Source organism: Leucopleurus acutus, assembly GCF_964270905.1.
Source record: "Leucopleurus acutus genome assembly, chromosome: 1".
Taxonomy (NCBI): domain Eukaryota; kingdom Metazoa; phylum Chordata; class Mammalia; order Artiodactyla; family Delphinidae; genus Leucopleurus; species Leucopleurus acutus.
In genome coordinates this window covers 28,160,748-28,181,486 of record NC_139142.1, presented here as the reverse complement: position 1 = coordinate 28,181,486, position 20,739 = coordinate 28,160,748, and the positions used below count along the sequence as shown (strand labels likewise).

Here is a 20,739-nt window from a genome sequence, read left to right as displayed (position 1 = left end):
CAGTCCCCTTCCCAGGCAGCCTCTAATCTATCCCGCCCAAGCAGGCAAAGTTCGTCTTCTGATTGGCCTATTCTTTTTGCACGTTATACTTCCGGTTTTGAGGTGGCGGCTCAAGCGGCCTGTGACTGGAGAGCTCTGCTCCGGAAGTGCTAACCCCAGGCGAGCCCAGCGGGACGCCAATTACGGTGCAGGTCAGGACTATGGCGGCCCGGCTGGCTAGGATCCGGTGGGGGACTGCCCCTGCCGCTGCCCGGAGGGGCCCGCTGGTCTCCTGCCGGAGGTGGGCCGGCGCCTCGTCAGACACCGTGTACGATGTGGTGGTGTCCGGAGGAGGCCTGGTGGGCGCCGCTATGGCTTGTGCCTTGGGTAAGCGCATCTCCAGGCCGATAGCGGCGGGGAGCGGGGCCGTAGAGGAACGATGAGGACCGTGTGAGCCCTGGCACTGTTTGACCAAGGTCTAAGCGTTGTAGATCTTGTGGTCCATTCCCTGCCCAGAGGAACCCCAGAACCTCGGGGGCAAACGTTTGTTCCTTCAGGATTCCGAAGGGTCAAAAGTGGGAGGGACTCCTTAGGAGTCCTTCCAAAGCGTGGGGAAACAGACCCGCCCAGGGTTATTTAGTTCTGGACACAGTTGGAAGTAATCAGGGATTGTCTATTGAGCTAGGCTAGGCAGTTTTTTGTTGATGTTGTTTTTTAAACAGCTTCATTGAGATATAATTTGCATACCATAAAGTTTACCCATTTAAAGCATAGAATTTAATGATTTTTAGCGTAGTCACAAGAGTTGTGCAGCCATTGCCACAATAAATTTTAGAACATTTTTATCACCCCCAAAAGGAACCCAAACCCATTAGTAATCACTGCCCATGTCCCCCCAATCTCCTCAGCTCCTGGCAACCACTCATGTACTTTATATCTCTATAGCTTGGCTTTTTCTGGACATTTCCATAGACATGGAATCTGCTTAATGTTTTCAGAGTTCATCCAGGTTGCATGTGCCAGTACTTCGTTCCTTTTTATGGCTTAGTAATATTTTGTGTGGATATAGCACATTTTGTTTATCAATTCATCAGGTGATGGACGTTTGAGTCGTTTTCACTTTGGGGCTATAACAAATAATGCTACTGTCATTTTCTGTACAAGCTTTTGTGTAAGCATATATTTTTGGTTATCTTGGATATACTCCTAGGAGTGGATTTGCAGGGTCATATGGTAAACTCTGTGTTTAACATTTTGAAGAACTGACTGTGTTCCAGAGTGGCTGCACTATTTTACATTCCCACCAGCAATAAATGAGGGGTCTAATTTCTTTCTTTCTTTCTTTTTTTTAGAAAGAAAGGCATTTCTTAATTTTTTTCATTATTCATTCATTCATTTATTTATTTTTGGCTGCGTTGGGTCTGTTGCTGCACGCAGGCTTTCTCTAGTTGCGGTGAGCAGGGGCTACTCTTCGTTGTGGTGCGCGGGCTTCTCATTGCGGTGTGCGAGCTTCTCATTGAAGTGGCTTCTCGTTGTGGAGCACGGACTCTAGGCGCGCAGGCCTCAGTAGTTATGGTCGCAGGCTGTAGAGCGCAGGCTCAGTAGTTGTGGCACACAGGCTTAGTTGCTCCTCAGCATGTGGGATCTTCCCAGACCAGAGCTCGAAACCGTGTCCCCTGCATTGGCAAGCGGATTCTTAACCACTGCACCACCAGGGAAGTCCCGAGGGGTCTAATTTCTCCACGTCCTGGACAGCACTGTTACTGTCTTTTTCTTACTGGTTATGCTAGTGAGTGTGAGGTGATACCTTCTGGTTTTGATTTGCATTTCCCTAATGACTAATGATGTTGAATATTCTTTCATATGTTTATTGGTCATTTGTATGTCTTTGGAGAAATGTATATTCAGAACCTTTGCCCATTTTTAAACTGGGCTATTTGTCTTTTTATTATTGAGTTGTAAGAGTTTTTTATGTATTCTGGGTACAAGCCCCTTATCAGATAAATGATTTGCAAATATGTTCTCCCATTTTGTGGGTTGTTTTTTCACTTTCTTGATGGTGTCCTTTGAAGCACAGAAGTTTTTAATTTTGATGAAGTCCAGCTTATCAGTCTCTTACCACTTGTGCTATGGTGTCATATCTAAGAAATCATTATCTAACCCAAAGTCACAAAGTTTCGCTTCTGTGTTTTCTTCTAAGAGTTTTATACGTTTAGCTCTTACATTTAAGGCTATGATCCACTTTGAGTTAAACATTGTATGCAAGTTAAGGTAAGGACTTTGCTTTTACATGTGTAGTTTAGGCTGCTCCACTACCTTGTGGGGTAGATAGTTTCATCTTTTATATGAAGAAACGAGGTTAAGTAAGGACCAGAGTCTCACACCAGGCAGAGTCAGAATTTGAACCCAGGCAACCAAATTCTTTTGCTTTTAACAACTGTACTGTGACTTTAAGAAATTGGATTTGAGTTTTCTGGCTTCACAAGTTAAAGGTCACTAACAGTGAGAAAGTCTTTTCTGATTTCAGTTCTGGGGTGTTAGTCACATCTTCCCTAGGAAGTTCCTTTTCTAGGAAACTGGTGGGAAGCAGTGCTTTGTATGAGCTAATGGGCTTGAGTCTCAAAGTAATTTTGTAAAACAGTTATCAGTTATTGAGCACTTGCTATAGATAGGCATCTTTCAAAGTATTTTGCATATATATACATACATATATATGTATGTGTGTGTGTGTGTGTATATATATATATATATATATATATATATATATATACACACACATACTTTTTTTGTTTTCTGTGCCAAGTGGCTTTCAGGATCTTAGATCCCGACCAGGGATTGAACCTGGGCCCAGCAGTGAGAGTGCCGAGTCCTAACCACTGGACTGCCAGGGAATTCCCTATATTTTATTTAATTGTCATAATACTCTTGATTTTAGATTGTGCAGATAAGAAAGCTAAAGCTCAGAAAGGTTAAGTAACTTGCTCTCAAAAGTTGGTAATTAGGAAACACAAATCCTTTTTGAGACTGACAAGACTTTCTGACATATATACCCTTGCTACCTGACAGCCATTTTGGTTTTACCTATCGGTAAATGGACTATAATGGTGCTTCTCAAGCTTGAGCATGTTTAAGAATCATCTGGGTTTTTTGGTTTGGTTTTGGTTTTGGGCTTTGAGTAACTAAGACAGGGACATAACACATAAGAATTTTGAAATACAAAAGTGCATAGGATATATAGTATAAAGAATGTATAGAAAGACTTCCATTTCTAATTGTTAGCCATCCAATTCTCCTCATAGGCAATCGTTGTTACCAGTTTGTGGAGCATATTTTTAAAATGAGGATTCCAGGTTCCACTTCCAGTGACTCTGACTCAGTTTGTCCAGGTGGGGCCCAGGAGCCTGTATTTTTTTTTTTTTTTTTTGGAGCCTGTATTTTTAACAAATAATCTCCAGAGATGGATGCAGGAGATCTGAAGACCACACTTTGAGAATGAAAAACACTGGGAAGGCTTAATTGTCTTGTAGTGACTTCACCTCCTAACTTTTTATACAATTTTGTATGATATGTATCTGAAAAATTTTTTTAGTTTTACTAAATTTTTGTTAATTTTGTTAAAATTTGGTGTTTTGCTATCTTCTTTGTATAACTTTTTTTCCTTCCTATATTGTTCTTTTTCTCATCCCCATTTATCCACATTTCAAGGAGGGAAAGCAGCAATTCTTTTATAAACTTACAAAATTCTGTATTGTAATTGTTTATTTTTCTGTTTTCCTTAGAAGTGTAAATTTTTTTTTAAATTAATTTATTTTTGGCTGCGTTGGGTCTTCGTTGCTGCACACGGGCTTTCTCTAGTTGTGGCGAGCGGGGGCTACTCTTCATTGTGGTGCGCGGGCTTCTCATTGCGGTGGCTTCTCTTGTTGTAGAGCGCAGGCTCTAGCTGCGTGGGCTTCAGTAGTTGCAGCACGCGGGCTCAGTAGTTGTGGTGCACGGACTTAGTTCCTCCGCAGCATGTGGGAGGACCAGGGATCGAACCCGTGTCCCCTGCATTGGCAGGCAGATTCGTAACCACTGTGCCACCAGGGAAGTCCCAAAAGTATAAATTCTTAAAGTCAGGGCTGACTTTAAACAGATACTGACAATACAGAATGCTCTGTATAAGGTTACAAAAGAAAAAGGTCATGGGCCGAGTACACCAGGATGTAAGAATCACTGACTCTAAGTCAGTCAAAACTACCAAGCATAGGTTTACAAAAGAAACATTCACACTCAAAAGCTCAGAGAATGGGCTTCCCTGGTGGTGCAGTGGGTGAGAGTCCGCCTGCCGATGCAGGGGACATGTACGGGAAGATCCCACATGCCGCAGAGCGGCTGGGCCCGTGAGCCACGGCCGCTGGGCCTGTGCGTCCAGAGCCTGTGCTTCCGCAACGGGAGAGGCCACAACAGTGAGAGGCCCGCATACTGCAAAAAAAAAAAAAAAAAAAAAAAAGCTCAGAGAAGATACTGAATGTTAAAACATGAAAGTTGAACCTCTCGGGGGGCAGGGGGAAGGTTTGGAAATCTTTCATTCAATTTATTCAGTGAGCAAGCCTCTGCTTTTTTCCTATAAAATAGATGGAGCTGAACACTGTGAGGAGACTCTGTCCTTGAGCAGGTGCCTGTGGAGTCAAGTAAACTACCTGCTTGGGATTTAGTGCATGCTACTGTCTCCCCTTGATCATCATGGCATGAATCCCAAAGGATATTCTTTGTCAATAGTTTATATGCTGATCAACCTTTATAATTCAACATCCACTTAGTTTTAGACAGCTGCTTTAAAAGTGAAAAATTTCCAGCTGGCTCTTCATATTTCCGTATAGGTCAGTTTTTATGTTTTCCTTGATTCTTTTCTTCTTCAAACTCACATTAGTTTATGTTTTATCCTTGAAATACCTATATTTCCCTCTCACATTGTTATTTGTAAGTGATATTCTCTAATATTTTTTCTCCAAGCTAGTTTCCTAAAATGTTACATTATTTTTTTATAAATTTTTAAAATGTTTATTTATTTATTTTTGCCTGTGTTGGGTCTTCATTGCTGCGTGTGGGCTTTCTCTAGTTGCGGAGAGCAGGGGATACTCGTCGTTGCGGTGCATGGGCTTCTCATTGGGATGGCTTCTCTTGTGAAGCACAGACTCTAGGCACGTGGGCTTCAGTAGTTGTGGCACACGGGCTCAGTAGTTGTGGCTCATGTGCTCTAGAGCGCAGGCTCAGTAGTTGTGGCGAACGGGCTTAGGTGCTCTGTAGCATGTGGGATCTTCCTGGACCAGGGGTTGAAACCATGTCCCCTGCATTGGCAGGTGGATTCTTAATCACTGCACGACTAGGGAACCCCTAAAATGTTATATTAAATAGCTAAAAAATAAAATATTGAAAAATAAAATAAAATATTGGACCTGGCTATATTTTATGTGCTTGGAAATCTAATTTTTTAATTTATTTTATTTATTTATTTTTGGCTGTGTTGGGTCTTCGTTGCTGCACATGGGCTTTCTCTAGTTGTGGCGAGCGGGGACTACTCTTCTTTGAGGTGCACGTACTTCTCATTGCAGTGGCTTCTCTTGTTGCAAAGCACAGGCCCTAGAGCACGTGGGCTTCAGTAGTTGTGGCTCTGTGGCATGTGGGATCTTCCTGGACCAGGGCTTGAACCTGTGTCCCCTGCATTAACAGGCGGATTCTTAACTACTGAGCCACCAGGGAAGTCCCTAATTTTTTTTGACTAAAGGAAATTTATAACATATATAATGTTATACATGCATTTGTAGGTGATGAGCTGACTGTACTATGTCATAAAGCTAGAAACAGTGAAAGCTGGGATTAAAATCCAGAGTTTCTGATTTTCTTTTTTTTTTTTCTGTGGTGTTTTGATATAACAGCCCAGCTGGACTAGAACAGGCAGTGATCACATCATCTCAATCTACTGAAAACCCTCCAGTGACTCCTACTGTAGTTGGGATATGGTCCAAATTTCCTGCCAGTGTCTAGAAGGCACTATTTGATCTGTATATTATCTCTCTCTCCAAATTCACCTTGATCCATTCTCTTCCGTAGTCACCGTTAGGCACCGTAGGTCACCCTTCAGTCTCTAGAGCTGCATTGTCCATTATGGTAGCTACCAGTCACACATGACTACCAATCACTTAAAATATGATACCATATTTACCATATTCTAATCTAAATGCATTTGTTCTGTAAGTGTAAAATACATACCACATTTCAAAGGCAGTATAAAAATTAATGTAAAATATCTCAATTTTGTCATTGTTAATATTCATAATGCTATAATTTTGGATATATTAGATAAACTAAAGCAAAATTAACTAATGTAATTAACCACTTTATTTTTACTTTTTAAATGTGTCTTCTAGAAAATTTAAAATTACGTGTCACATTATTTTTATTATTTTCATATTCTATTATTTTTAGTGGACAGCATATTTCTAGAACAGACTAAACTTACTTCCATTTCAGAAACTTCTTTTTAGTTGTTGTCACTTCTGAATATTCTCTCACCAAATTTTCTCCTGATTGTTTTGTTTGTTTGTTTTTATTCTTTTTTTTTCTGAATTTTATTTTATTTATTTTTTTATACGACAGGTTCTTATGAGTCATCCATTTTATACACATTAGTGTATACAGGTCAATTCCAATCTCCCAGTTCATCACACCCCTACCCCCACCCACCGATGCTTCGCCCCTTGGTGTCCATAGGTTTGTTCTCTACATCTGTGTCTCAATTTCTGCCCTGCAAACCGGTTCATCTGTATCATTCTTCTAGGTTTCACATATATGCGTTAATATACGATATTTGTTTTTCTCTTTCTGACTTACTTCACTCTGTATGACAGTCTCTAGATTCATCCACATCTCTACAAATGACCCAATTTCGTTCCTTTCTATGGCTGAGTAATATTCCATTGTATATATATACCACATCTTCTTTATCTGTTCATCTGTTGATGGGCATTTAGGTTGCTTCCATGACCTGGCTATTGTAAATAGTGCAGCAATGAACACTGGGGTGCATGTGTTTTTTTTTTTTTTTTTTTGCGGTACACGGACCTCTCACTGTTGTGGCCTCTCCCATTGCGGAGCACAGGCTCCGGACGTGCAGGCTCGGTGGCCATAGCTCACGGGCCTAGCTGCTCCACAGCATGTGGGATCTTCCCGGACTGGGGCACGAACCCGTGTCCCCTGCATCGGCAGGTGGACTCTCAACCACTGCGCCACCAGGGAAGCCCCCTCCAGCTTTCTTTTGATTTCCATTTGCATGGAAGATCTTTCTCAATACCCTCACTTTCAGTCTGAATGTGTCCCTAGGTCTGAAGTGGGTCTTTTGTAAAGACAGCATATTTATGGGTCTTGTTTTTGTATGCATTCAGCAAGCCTGTGTCTTTTTGGTTGGAGCATTTAATTCATTCATGTTTAAGGTAATTATTGATATATATGTTCCTGTTATCATTTTCTTTATTGTTTTGGGTTTGTTTCTGTAGGTCCTTTTCTTCCCTTGTGTTGCCCACTTAGAGAAGTTCCTTTAGCATTTGTTGGTTTGGTGGTGCTGAATTCTCTTAGCTTTTGCTTGTCTGTAAAGCTTTTGATTTCTCCCTCAAATCTGAATGAGATCCTTGTGGGGTAGAGTAATCTTGGTTGTAGTTTCTTCCCTTTCATCACTTTAAGTATATCATGCCACTCCCTTCTGGCTTGTAGAGTTTCTGCTGAAAAATCAGCTGTTAACCTTATGGGAGTTCCCTTGTATGTTATTTGTTGTTTTTCCATTGCTGCTTTCAATAATTTTTCTTTGTCTTTAATTTTTGTCAGTTTGATTACTATGTGACTTGGCGTGTTTCTCCTTGGGTTTATCCTGTATGGGACTCTCTGCACTTCCTAGACTTGGGTGGCTCCTTCCTTTCCCATGTTAGGGAAGTTTTCGACTATAATCTCTTCAAATATTTTCTCAGGTCCTTTCTCTCTCTCTTCTCCTTCTGGGACCCCTATAATGCGAATGTTGCTGCATTTAATATTGTCCCAGAGGTCTCTTAGGCTGTCTGCATTTCTTTTCATTCTTTTTTCTTTATTCTGTTCGGCAGAAGTGAATTCCACCATTTTGTCTTCCAGGTCACTTATCCGTTCTTCTTCCTCAGTTATTCTGCTATTGATTCCTTCTAGTGTAGTTTTCATTTCAGTTATTGTATTGTTCATCTGTGTTTGTTTGTTCTTTAATTCTTCTAGATCTTTGTTAAACATTTCTTGCATCTTTTCAACCTTTGCCTCCATTCTTTTTCCGAGGTCCTGGATCATCTTCACTATCATTATTCTGAATTCTTTTTCTGGAAGCTTGCCTATCTCCACTTCATTTAGTTGTTTTTCTGGGGTTTTATCTTGTTCCTTCATCTGGTACATAGCCCTCTGCCTTTTCATCTTGTCTGTCTTTCTGTGAATGTGGTTTTTGTTCCACAGGCTGCAGGGTTGTAGTTCTTCTTGCTTCTGCTCTGTGCCTTCTGGTGGATGAGGCTGTCTAAGAGGCTTGTGCAAGTTTCCTGATGGGAGGGACTGGTGGTGGGTAGAGCTGGCTGTTGCTTTGGTGGGCAGAGCTCAGTAAAACTTTAATCTGCTTGTCTGCTGATGGGTGGGGCTGGGTTCCCTCCCTGCTGGTTGTTTGGCCTGAGGTGGCCCAACAGTGGAGCCTACCCGGGCTCTTTGTTGGGGCTAATGGCGGACTCTGGGAGGGCTCACGCCAAGGAGTACTTCCCAGAACTTCTGCTGCCAGTGTCCTTGTCCTCACAGTGAGACACAGCCACCCCCCGCCTCTGCAGGAGACCTTCCAACACTAGCAGGTAGGTCTGGTTCAGTCTCCAGACCTACCTATGGGGTCACTGCTCCTTCCCCTTGGTCCCGATGCACACACTACTTTGTGTGTGCCCTCCAAGAGTGGAGTCCCTGTTTCCTCCAGTCCTGTCGAAGTCCTGCAGTCAAATCCCACTAGCCTTCAAAGTCTGATTCTCTAGGAATTCCTCCTCCCATTTCTGGACCCCCAGGTTGGGAAGCCTGACATGGGGCTCAGACCCTTCACTCCAGTGGGTGGGCTTCTGTGGTATAAGTGTTCTCCAGTTTGTGAGTCACCCACCCAGCAGTTACGGGATTTGATTTTATTGTGATTGCACCCCTCCTACCATCTCATTGTGGCTTCTCCTTTGTCTTTGGATGTGGGGTATCTTTTTTGGTGAGTTCCAGTGTCTTCCTGTCGATGATTGTTCAGCAGTTAGTTGTGATTCTGGTGCTCTCACAAGAGAAGTGAGAGCACGTCCTTCTACTCCGCCATCTTGAACCAATCTCCCTCCTGATTGTTTTTCTGATTTTCTTAAATAAGAAGGAACTTTCTTTTAAAGGAAGTTAAATGGTGAAGAAACAAGTGTCCATATAAGATTACATGTATTTGAATCCTTAGTCTTGTCTCCAATAGGTTCTATTTGGGTGGAATTATATAAATTACTCACAATTTCTGTACATTGGTTTTTCTCATCTCTAAAATTAGAGCAAAATAGCTTTTCTTTCTTCATAAAATTGTGGTATGGATTATATCAGATGATACTACAGTAAATCATATATAATTGTACCTGGCATATAGGTGTTAATAAACATTAGCAGTGATGATGATAATGATAATAGTGATTCTATGGAACTTTGCTTATAGATATACAGGAAAAAAGTAAACATTCTTAATATAATAACCTACTGTTATTCATAAAAGAGTGACAGGTTATTAATTTATGGTTCTAGGTTGTTATTTGATAAATCAAAATTAACTTGGATTCTATATAGAGTGAAGTGATTTCAAGGTTAAAATTTAGATAGTCACCTACAATTTATAATTTCATTTAATTCAGTCAATAGCTAAGTCATATATATGTTTGTGCCTTTAACTGTAATGGTATTATAGCCTAAAATAGATATTTTTATAATTTTTCTATTTCTACTCACCAGAGCAAATATAGGATGGAAATCTAACTGTTTTCTTATATATTTCCTGGTTTCTCATTTAACAAAAATGTCTGTTAAGACATTATCTATTTTATGGATTGAGGAGATAACAGCAGTTTGCTGCTGGGGATGTACAGCGATAGGAAAAGAAATGATTCCTGGCCTCCAAGGAATTTAGAATCTAGCAAAGGAAAAAGATTTGTAAATAACTAACAGAAGGAAGAATGAAATGAAAGCTACCCTAGAGGAGCAAGCAACTGACCTATCCTGGGGGTGGAGGTGTGCAGGTGTGGTACTAAGAGGACTGCTGGGGAGGTGAGGCTTCAGGGAGTAGGAGCCGTAGGGAGCTGGTGGCAGGCAGCATTCGGTTGCAGTGGCTTCTGTTAGATCAAAGCCTAGAGATGTGATGGACCAGAAAGTAGTCCTGTCTGTGGGCACGGCCCCTCTCCCATCCTCCATGGCAGAACTGCTACTCAGGTGCTGCCGCACGACAGGAAGCGCCATGCTGACCTGGTGGGTTCAGCGCAGTTCACTCCTTTTTGACTGGAGCCAGCCTTGATTTTCACACTTTCTTTGTTGTATGTAATAATAGTGCCTTTCTTCTCATTTAGATTCCAAAATAAAAAGAGGGGTCAGGGTCTTTGGGGTTTCTCTCACCGTTACTAAGTAAAACCTGCAGTGTTTCTTCTCTGGTAAATTCTGTCACATGCAACTCACTGCTTATCTTTTCCCTGCACCGTTCTCTGAGACACTGTGGAAGGACTTGTGTTTGTGCTGCAGTGACCCAGTAACAGAGTCTCCAAGTCCTCTTTTTACTTCACTATACAGATGTTTTAGGACCAGATTTTTAGGCACAGTTGATGTTATTTTTTGGCCCCCTTTTCTTTCACAAGCTCTTTATCTTTGACTTAATCTTGAGGCCGCAATGAATTTTGTTTATTAACCCCATTTTTCTATTGAACAGGATTTGTAATTTTTAGTGACTTAATACTTTGTAGATTGTAAATATCTGGTGTCTAAATACTACAGCCTTCCTTTCTTCATTTTTCCTTTCTAGGACAGTCTATTCACTTGCTATGGGTTTTGCCATTATTTGTGTCTTTGCACATGGCAGGTGTTAGACTGTCTAGAGAGGCCTTACCACCATGGGCAGGGTGCTTTGCATGACTGAAATGATAGTATACGTTATTGCTTAGGACTCCACATGTTGTTTTCCTTTTTATGTGTGTAAGAAATTTGTATCCTGAGGGCTAAGGGATTAGTTAATATGTTGCTTCTCTTGGAAATGAGAAAGAGAATAAATTCTGATTTTCCTAAAATGATATAACATTTTGTTCTTTTTTTTTTTTTTAGGATATGATATTCACTTTTGTGACAAGAAAATCCTGTTGCTAGAAGCAGGTCCAAAGAAAGTACTGGGGAAATTGCCAGAAACTTACAGCAATAGGGTCAGCTCCATTTCCCCTGGCTCCGCAACCCTTCTCAGTAGTGAGTAGAAGATCCTCTGTCGTAGAACCAATCTCCTGTCTCTCTTGACTTTCCAGTGTGCCCCATAGAGCAGAGTCAGCAGAGCATCTGGCGAGGAGGGAGCTCACTGAGATGGGTGGGAAGAGGAGGGTGGGGTTGGTAAGTCTAGTACATAGTCGAAGATGAGGACCCCTGGAATTGTTCGTGTGTCAACTCGCAGTCTGAGGAAGACATCTCTGGGACATGTGGCTCTCCATGTAGACATCATTTGTGACGTTGGGTCATGATGAATTGGTGGAATTGAAACTATATGAACTAATTACGATCATTTGCTTCTAGTAACGCATACTCTTCATTTCCAGAGTCAGCCCTATAGGGGGCTGGGGAGCCTGAATGCTAAGTGCTCGTAGGGTGTAGGTGGATGTGTACACCTGGAACCAGTTAGCAAATTATCTTAAGGTCTTTGTCAAATGTTACTCCCTCAAGCCATCCTATCTAGAAACACCCCATCTAAAATTAAACTCTTGCATGACTCTCTAGCTCCTTATACTGCTTTATTTTTCTTTATAACACTACCTGACATTTTATTATGAATTTTTTTTTAATTGTCTATCTCTCCAACTAGAATGTCAGCTGCTGAAGGGCAGAGATTTGTCTGTTTGGTTTCCCGCTTTATGCTCAGTACCTAGAAGTGTATCTGGCACATAGTAAGTGCTCAATAAATATTTCCTCAATGAATGAATCGGTTTAGTGCTCTGGAATTAAGCAAAAAATAGTCTTTATCCAGGGAGTTTGTATCCTCAATAGGATGATGAAGGAAAAGAAAATACGGATTTGGTTTATTTCCCCCACTTTATTATTTCCCCCACTTTAATGTGATTTGACCTTTGATCATGAAAGCTGGGTCTTTTTCATGCTGTATATTCTGAACTGGGGAACAGAGTAGCTTAGCTCCTAGCATCAAACAGGATAGAAGTGAAGAGTATTTCCCTATTATTGGAGAACACTGAAAACAACCTCTTACTTAACAGGAAGGAGAGAGAAAGGGAACCCAGGAGGGATGCCCATCAGGTTGCTTTGGTCTATATATAACTCCTTTCTTTTGTAGGTTTTGGTGCCTGGGACCACATCTGCAACATGAGATACAGAGCCTTTCGGCGAATGCAGGTGCCTCCTTTACCACCTTTGGCTTATCTTGGTTTATCTTGAGTTAAGATATTGGAGTTCACATTCTCCAGGTTTTCTGTAAATGTGGGAGGAATTCAGACAGAGTTTACACTTAGTCAAAGGAAGTAGGAGGGAAGCATTCATGAGAGAATTTTCTTCCCACCTTATACTTCCCGCCAGAGGGACTGACAAACTGTGGTTTTCTTGCTTCAGTCAATGCTCAGTTTGACTGGAGTAATATTTCCTTTTCCTTGGGTTGTAATACAAATTTTCCCTTTGTGTTTCCAGGTGTGGGATGCCTGCTCAGAAGCTCTGATAATGTTCGATAAGGATAATTTAGATGACATGGGCTGTATAGTGGAGAACAATGTCATCATGCATGCTCTCACTAAGCAGCTGGAGGCTGTGTCAGGTGAGGTATCTATCTCTTCCATCTTCCACTCACTTTCTGGAAGATGAACTAAGAGTTATTCTGGGACTTGCTGGAAGGATCCCTTCTACAGATACTGCTGTCCACCATAAAGAAGCCCTCTAACAGTTATCTCAGGGATGTTCTTTCTCTCTCTTTTTTTTTTAAACAGCTTTATTCAGGTATAACTTACATACCAGTAATTCACTGATTTTAAGTGTACAATTCAGTGATTTTTCAATCTATTTATAGAGTTGTGCCACCATCACCACAATATGATTATAGAACATTCCTATTACTCAGAAGTAAACCTCGTACCTGTTTACAGTCATTCCCCATTCCCACTCCTAGCCCCTGGCACCACTAATCTACTTTCTGTTTTTTGAGATTTGCCTATTCTGGACATTTCATGTAGATAGAATGATACAATATGTATTTTTTAATGTCTGACTTCTCTCACTAAATGCATTTTTGAGACTCATTCATGTTGTAGTATGTATCAGTACTCCAGTCTTTTTTACTGCCCAATAGTATTTAATTGTGTGGATATATCACATTTTGTTTATCCATTCATCAGCTGATGGACATTTTGGGTTGTTTCCACTTTTTGGTGATTGTGAATAAAGCTATGAACATTTATGGACAAGGTTTTGTGTGGACATGTTTCATTTCTGCTGGGTGGATACTTAGGAGTAGAATTGCTGGGTCATGTAATAATTCTATGTTTAACATTTTCATAAACTGCCAAACTTTAAAGAGGCTCTACCATGTCCCTTTCCCACCAACAATATATAAGGGTTCCAATGTCTCCACCAACACTTTATTCCCCTCAACCTTTTTTTTTTTAATAGCCGTCCTAGTAACTGAAGTGGTATTTCATTGTAGTTTTTTTGTTTATTTTGTTTGGCCACACCACACAGCACGCGGGATCTCAGTTCCCCGACCAGGGAGTGAACCTGTGCCCCCTGCATTGGGAGCACAGAATCTTAACCACTGTACTGCCAGGGAAGTCCCATCTCGTAGTTTTGATTGTATTTACCTGATGACTAATAATGTTGAGTGTCTTTTCATGTACTTGTTGGCTATTTGTATATCTGGTTTTTTTTTGTTTTTGGTTGTATCGGGTCTTAGTTGTGGCATGTGGGATCTTTCGTTGCGGTGCTCAGGCTTCTCTCTAGTTGTGGTGTGTGGGCTTAGTTGCCCTGTGGCTTGTGGGATCTTAGTTCCCTGACCAGAGATCGAACCTGCGTCCCCTGCATTGGAAGGTGGATTCTTAAACACTGGACCACGAGGGAAGTCCCTATTTGTATATCTTCTTTGGAGAAGTGTCTGTTTAAAATCTTTTGCTCATTTTAAAACTAGATTGTCTTTCTTTTTATTTAGTTATTTGTTTTTTAAATTTTTTTGGCTGTGTTGGGTCTTTGTTGCTGTGCACGGGCTTTCTCTGGTTGCAGCGAGCAGGAGCTACTGTTCATTGCAGTCCATGGACTTCTCATTGCGGTGGCTTCTCTTGTTGCGGAGCACGGGCTCTAGGTGCGCAGGCTTCAGTAGTTGTGGCGTGTCGGCTCTAGAGCGCAGGCTCAGTAGTTGTGGTGCACGGGCTTAGCTGCTCCTCGGCCTGTGGGATCTTCCCGGACCAGGGATTGAACCCATGTCCCCTGCATTGGCAGGCGGATTCTTAACCACTGCGCCACCAGGGAGGTCCTAAAGATAATTTAGATCTAATAGTCACTTAGAAACATGTCCCATAATATATTGGTGAAAAAAAGTGTGTGTCATATGATCCCACTTGTGTGTGTGAGTATGTGTGTGGGGTGTGTGTGCATATACACACATAGGAAATTGTTTGGAAAGCTATACAACAAAGCTTTAACTAGCTGTCTCTGAGTGGTATGATTAAAGGTGATTTTTTTCCCCCTTTTTAAACCTTTCTTTGTGGTTCAGACTTTTACACAAAGTAAAAGTAGTAAGCATGTACTTTTTATGATCAGAAAAGTAAAATGACTTCCAGTGGGAAGAAAAATCTTATGAAATCTAGAACTTGTTTGAGTCTGTGGTATTCCTCACCCTATTTGCTTTGAAAACACATGTGGGTTCATGTAGGCATAGAGTGAAACTGGAGCAGGATCATGAAGATGGGAAGAGTGCCTCATGCAGGTGACAGTTCAGTGAGAGCTTACTTTTTTTTGTCCTTGTTTTCCTCACACTAATTCATCCCTGTGGCCTCTGTCATTTATTAGCTCTTAGACCATAGCATAGATCATATGAGTTATTTTTGAGATCTTTACTCTTCTTGTTTAGGAGTAAATGATAAGATAAAGATAAGCTGTCTTGGGACTTTGCTTTAGTTTTTTCCTTAGCCTGTGGGCCAACTGTCTAATGTTTTGTTTTTTCTCTTTTGACTTCCCTAGACCGAGTGACCGTTCTCTACAAGAGCAAAGCAGTCAGCTATACCTGGCCTTATCCATTTTCTATGGCAGACTCCAGCCCTTGGGTTCATATTACCCTAGGTGATGGCAGCATCCTCCAGACCAAATTGTTGGTAGTTGAAGATTCTTATTTTGCCAGGGGTCTCGCATATCCACATCTTGTTAGATTCTAGGGTCTCTAGTTTTAGATCTAAGCTATAGTTAAAGTTAATTTTAGGCAAAACTTTTGGTTATAAGGACCCATACCCACTCAAACCAGCTCCAGTTAAGATGGTTCTGTTGTAAATCCTGTACAGGACGCAAGCTCTTGGACCATCATAGGTCTTGAAATAAAGGATAGCTGGCCTTACAGGGACAGGAATCAGAGGGTCAGAAATTGAGGCTGTTCCTTCCCTCTCAGGAGTCCTGTAGTCGTTCATCTCCTTGCATCTCCCATTTTTTTCTCTTTCTGCTCATCAGCTTCCCCTTTTCCATGGCAGCCGTTCCCAACCTTACTTCAGGATTCTTCAACTCTAGCGCCTGCCTTATTGCTTTCTAGTTCAAATATCAAGAGACTTTGGCTCAGTTTAACCTACGGCTGGCACCTCTTGGATCAGATGTCCAGCTTTGGTCTGTTAATTGAAGCTGGGATCGCATATGTAGGGCTACCCCTCTTGGGGCTGGGAGTGAGGCAGGCATGATAAAGAGTTACCTGCCACAGACGGGCTTGCCACCAGTGGGAACTAGAGAAGACTTTTAGGAGGCAGAGACAAACTTCTGGAACAGTTTCGTTAATTAAAAGGTTTTAAGACTCAGCAGGCTCTTGTCTCCATGCAGATTGGTGCAGATGGCCACAACTCAGTAGTACGGCAGGCCGCTGGAATCCAAAACGTTAGCTGGAACTATGACCAGTCCGCTGTTGTGGCTACTCTGCATTTATCGGAGGTAAGATCCTGAGTCCACCATCTGGGGGCCTTGCTCGGGTTTAACTGGTACTGGGGAGATATGGGGATATATGTATATCTATAGCTGAGTCACTGTGTTATAAAGCAGAAACTAACACACCATTGTAAAGCAATTACACTCCAATAAAGATGTTAAAAAAATAAAAAATAAAATACATATAGATATCTTATGACCTAGGAAAAAAACCAATAATAATTGGTACTGGGTACTTCCCACAAGAACTCTTCTCCTCTCCGTTGTAGGCCACAGAAAACAATGTAGCTTGGCAGAGATTCCTCCCCTCCGGGCCCATTGCTCTGCTTCCGGTAAGGAGTCCTTCTGGCTAGTCTGCTTAAACATGTCAAGCCTTCCTCTTTTAGAACTTCATTTTCTCTCAGCCTTTTTCTGGTTTCAAGGGAATATGCCCAGGCTAGCTTTGTTACCCCTTCTTGTCTTCCTTCGTGCTTGAGAGCTCTTAAGAACAGAGGTTTTAGCCCTTGGTATTGATGTTCTTTTGACACAGCTCTCAGACACTTTGAGTTCCTTGGTTTGGTCCACATCCCATGAACATGCAGCAGAGCTGGTCAGCATGGATGAGGAAAAGTTTGTGGATGCCGTTAACTCTGCCTTTGTGAGTATCACCAGCTGACGATATGTTGCTGGGATAGATACAGAAAGGTGGTTTTGAGTAAGAAAAGAGGAACAACCAACTAGCTGCCCCTTTGAACCTGTAACACTTGATGTGGAGTATGTGGAGGAGGGGACTCAGGAAAATGTACAACAAAGAAATTAATTTGTGTGCTCTTCTGAGGGTTGAGGGCTGCTGCTATGCTGACTGAAACAGCTGCCTGGGTGGTAGTTACTTGGATAAGTAACTTTTTTTGAAGCTGTAATACTTTGATAATTTTTAACAGATGCCAAGTACCTGAACCATTGAAGCCTGATTCATCAGAAGTGTTTCTGGGGAGGGGCTGAGCACATTTCCATAGTGAGCTTAAGAGTAAGCTTTGTAGAGAGATATGGGTTCAATATTGGTTCTACCTGTTAATCTCCTGAAAAATGGAAATAGTATCACCAACCTCTTAGGGTTTAATAGTAATAAAAGTCTAAAGACTTAGAAAGAGAATTTATGTAAAATGCTTGGAACATACCTAGTACATTATAGGGTACTCAACAAATGGTAATTATTACTGGAGTAGACATAGCCTTTAGATAATACAGACACCAATATTTTTGGAGTTCAAATGTCACATTATCTGAATTCACTAATGATAATGATCGATAACATTTATCCAGCACTTACTATGTGCCAGGTACAGGTGAAGAGTTTTTTTAACATGTATTTATGTATTTAATTCAGTGAACCATTGAGGTAGGTACTATTATCCTGCTCACTTAGAGATAGGTAACTTGCCTGAGGTCATACAGCTGGCAGCAAAGCTGGGTTCTGAAATCAGGCTGGCCCTTGACCCTATCCTTTTAACCACCAAACTCTACTGCCTTGCTAATGACTTCACACTGGTTTACAGTGAAGAACTTAAGCTCCACTGCTCTGTAGTAACAACAAGAATAAAAAGAACTGAACGCACTGAAGTGGCTTCCAAGATAAATGGTGACCCTTTATGGGTCGTTTAGTATATATTCCTGGCATAGGCCTTTGCAGTACATTCATTCAGCAAGAGTTATGAGTGCTTCTATATAGAAGGCTCTGAAGTTGGACAAATGAGACATAGTCCCTGATTTCAGGAAGCTCAGTCAAGTGAGGGAGAAAGATATAGAAATGACAGTTTTGACACAGTGGTGGAGTATGCATAGGATACTGTGGGAACATGGAGGAGAAAGACACAGAAGGTTTGGAGGGAGGTTTACAAAAAGGGGTGACAGCTTCTGCATGCTCTGAGGTGTTATCCTGGTGAACTAGAAGTGGGAGGACATTCTAAGTAGAGGGGTGTGTGGAGGAAAGAGCATGTTGTAGAGTGAGCTACTTTGTGGCTGGCATGTGCATTTTGAGGGTAGGATTAGTGAAAGGTGAGGCTCAGAGGTAGGTAGGGGCAGCTCATGAGCAGTTTGGCTTGATCCTAAAGCCTGTGGGGAGTGATGAGAAGTTGCATTTTGCATGTTTGAGGGACTTGTCACTTTAGTGACACAAATCAGTTTAGGTGTGTTAGGTACCTTGGCTGTGGTTATAAAATGGTTGCCTTGTTGAATTTTTAATTCCCTGCTGGAGTCCCTGATGAAATTTCCCTTTGTTTTGTGGCTGGTGCTACTCAGTGGAGTGATGCCAACCACACAGACTTCATCGACTCGGCTGGCTCCATGCTGCAGTATGCGGTTGCCTTTCTGAAGCCCACTAAGATCTCAGCTCGCCAGCTGCCCCCAAGTGTAGCCAGGGTGGATGCCAAAAGCCGAATACTGTTTCCTCTTGGGTTGGGACATGCTGCTGAGTACGTCCGGCCTCGGCTGGCACTCATTGGGTAAGATAATAACAGAGCAGGGCCACTCCTTTTCACTCTGCGCTGGAGGCTACACCTGAACTCTGCTTTATCCTTAGGGATGCAGCCCACAGAGTCCACCCACTTGCAGGACAAGGTGCCAACATGGGCTTTGGGGATATCTCCAGCTTGCTGCATCACCTCAGGACTGCAGCCTTCAATGGGAAAGACTTAGGTAAGGATTCAAGTACCTTAGAGAGGTATCCCAAGGTCCTATAATACGGGAAGATCAGGTAAATGGCCCTCAGTAGCTAGATGTAGTAGACATAAATGTATCTGGTTTGCTAGGAAGGAAAACTTCACTACTGAATTAGGGATTTAACCTTTCCTTTTCCCTTCAGGCTCCATGAGTCACCTCACAGCTTATGAAACAGACAGACAGCGTCACAACACTGCTCTTCTGGCTGCTACTGACCTACTAAAACGGCTGTATTCTACCAGTGCCGCCCCACTGGTGCTGCTCAGGACGTGGGGCTTGCAGGCTACAAATGCAGTGTCTCCGCTCAAAGTAAGAGAGTTCTCCCAGATCTCCAAGAGCCTTGCTCACTGAGGAATGACTTCGCCAATGACTTGGTTTCTTTAAATTAATTTTCTTGGCTGTAAAATTATCATCTTTATCTGAATACCTTCCCCCGTGGTTATGAGCAGAAATATCCCTTCTGAGGTTTTTGGTGCCAGGGCCCACATCTAAGCAGTACCTTTATATAAGGGCTTAAAATAGTGAATAGGGGCTGGTAAAGAGATGCTTAAACTCCTTTTGCTGCTTGGCCAGCTTCTTTCCTGAGAAACTTGCATTAAAAGACACTTTGGAGGGACTCAGGAGGAGAATCTATCTGGGACTTTTGCCAAATTTTTGCTTTAATCACTTTAGATATTTTAAAGTATTATCTTCACCTGCCCACATACTTTACAATGTCAGAGTATCACTCACTTTGTTTCATTTTTTCCTCCAGGAACAGATTATGGCCTTTGCAAGCAAATGAATGCTCCTCTTCTGGATCTTTTCCCAAGACCACCACGTATTTTCAAGATTTAATTTAATAAATTTACATTAGAATTCTGCAGTCTCTTTTTCTTCTCTGCTTAATGGACCTGTGGAGCTCAAATAATGAGTGATAATTTTCTGTGAGGAGGGCATATCAACCAAGCCAAGAGAAAAACCCCAAAGGAAGACTATGATTTGATTGAAAAGAACTTTTTATTACTAAAAAATTGCTAAGGTGCTGTCTCATTCATTTTCACTTGTTAGCAGTCCTTTCTAAAGAGAAGATTTATATAATTAAAAAAAAATGCTGGTTGTAAATTTATACAGTTTTGATAAAGATAAGAATTAGAAATAGTCAATTGATGCATTTTTGTTAGAATTGCTGTTTTAAAATTAATAACACTAGAATGCAAAATAAACACAAATTGCTTTAACCTTTATTATAGGTATATTAGACTTTCTGAAAAGAAAACCAAATCTTAAAATGCCAGTTATTATTTCCCCATCACAGCACCATATTTCATTTATGGTTCCTCTGTGGGACACCACTATTCTGTTATAAAACAATAAATAATTTCATTGCACAGGTTTAAAGACCTCAGGAACCAGTAAAGGAAAAATCTGATTAGCAGCAGAATTTGTTCATGTTTGGTTGCAGGCTGGTGCCAGCCTGGGTGGGGGTGGGTTGTTTTACTGTGCACTTTAGAAGCGGTTACCTCACAGTACCAGAGATACCTGTCGAAGAGAGTTTTGGATCCATTAGATCTGTATACCACAAACAACATCTTGCCCAGAAGTCTGATTTGCAGATGAAAGGAGAAGATAACAGTCTGCTTTTGACCCAACCTAAGCTATTCTTGGGAAATATTT

The 20,739-nt window shown here is 41.5% G+C and overlaps 1 protein-coding gene across 4 annotated transcripts; it reads left to right on the top strand.

Annotated features, from left to right (window-relative positions):
- Positions 1 to 125: 125 nt before the first annotated feature.
- COQ6 (coenzyme Q6, monooxygenase) lies at positions 126 to 19,947 on the top strand. 4 transcript variants are annotated; one of them, XM_082844113.1, is made up of 12 exons: positions 126 to 191; positions 11,350 to 11,484; positions 12,572 to 12,630; positions 12,919 to 13,042; positions 15,451 to 15,581; positions 16,285 to 16,392; positions 16,656 to 16,718; positions 16,916 to 17,023; positions 18,664 to 18,866; positions 18,944 to 19,059; positions 19,226 to 19,392; positions 19,838 to 19,947. In XM_082844113.1, exons 3-12 carry the CDS (start codon positions 12,601 to 12,603, stop codon positions 19,865 to 19,867), a joined length of 1,080 nt encoding a protein of 359 aa, XP_082700239.1. In that variant the 5' UTR covers positions 126 to 191; positions 11,350 to 11,484; positions 12,572 to 12,600; the 3' UTR covers positions 19,868 to 19,947. The 4 variants fall into 4 exon arrangements, with proteins under 4 accessions (XP_082700239.1, XP_082700237.1, XP_082700236.1 ...); XM_082844111.1 differs by lacking the exon at positions 126 to 191 and adding an exon at positions 198 to 366; XM_082844110.1 differs by lacking the exons at positions 126 to 191; positions 19,838 to 19,947 and adding an exon at positions 198 to 366 and having other exon boundaries at positions 19,226 to 19,555.
- The last annotated feature ends 792 nt before the right edge of the window (positions 19,948 to 20,739 follow it).

Excerpts from the sequence above, each read along its gene's own strand:
- COQ6 (XM_082844110.1), top strand. The coding sequence starts at position 201 with ATGGCGGCCCGGCTGGCTAGGATCCGGTGGGGGACTGCCCCTGCCGCT. Across the intron at positions 15,582-16,284 it reads TCCTCCAGACCAAATTGTTG|ATTGGTGCAGATGGCCACAA; the intron begins GTAGTTGAAGAT and ends GTCTCCATGCAG. Across the intron at positions 16,719-16,915 it reads GGCCCATTGCTCTGCTTCCG|CTCTCAGACACTTTGAGTTC; the intron begins GTAAGGAGTCCT and ends CTTTTGACACAG.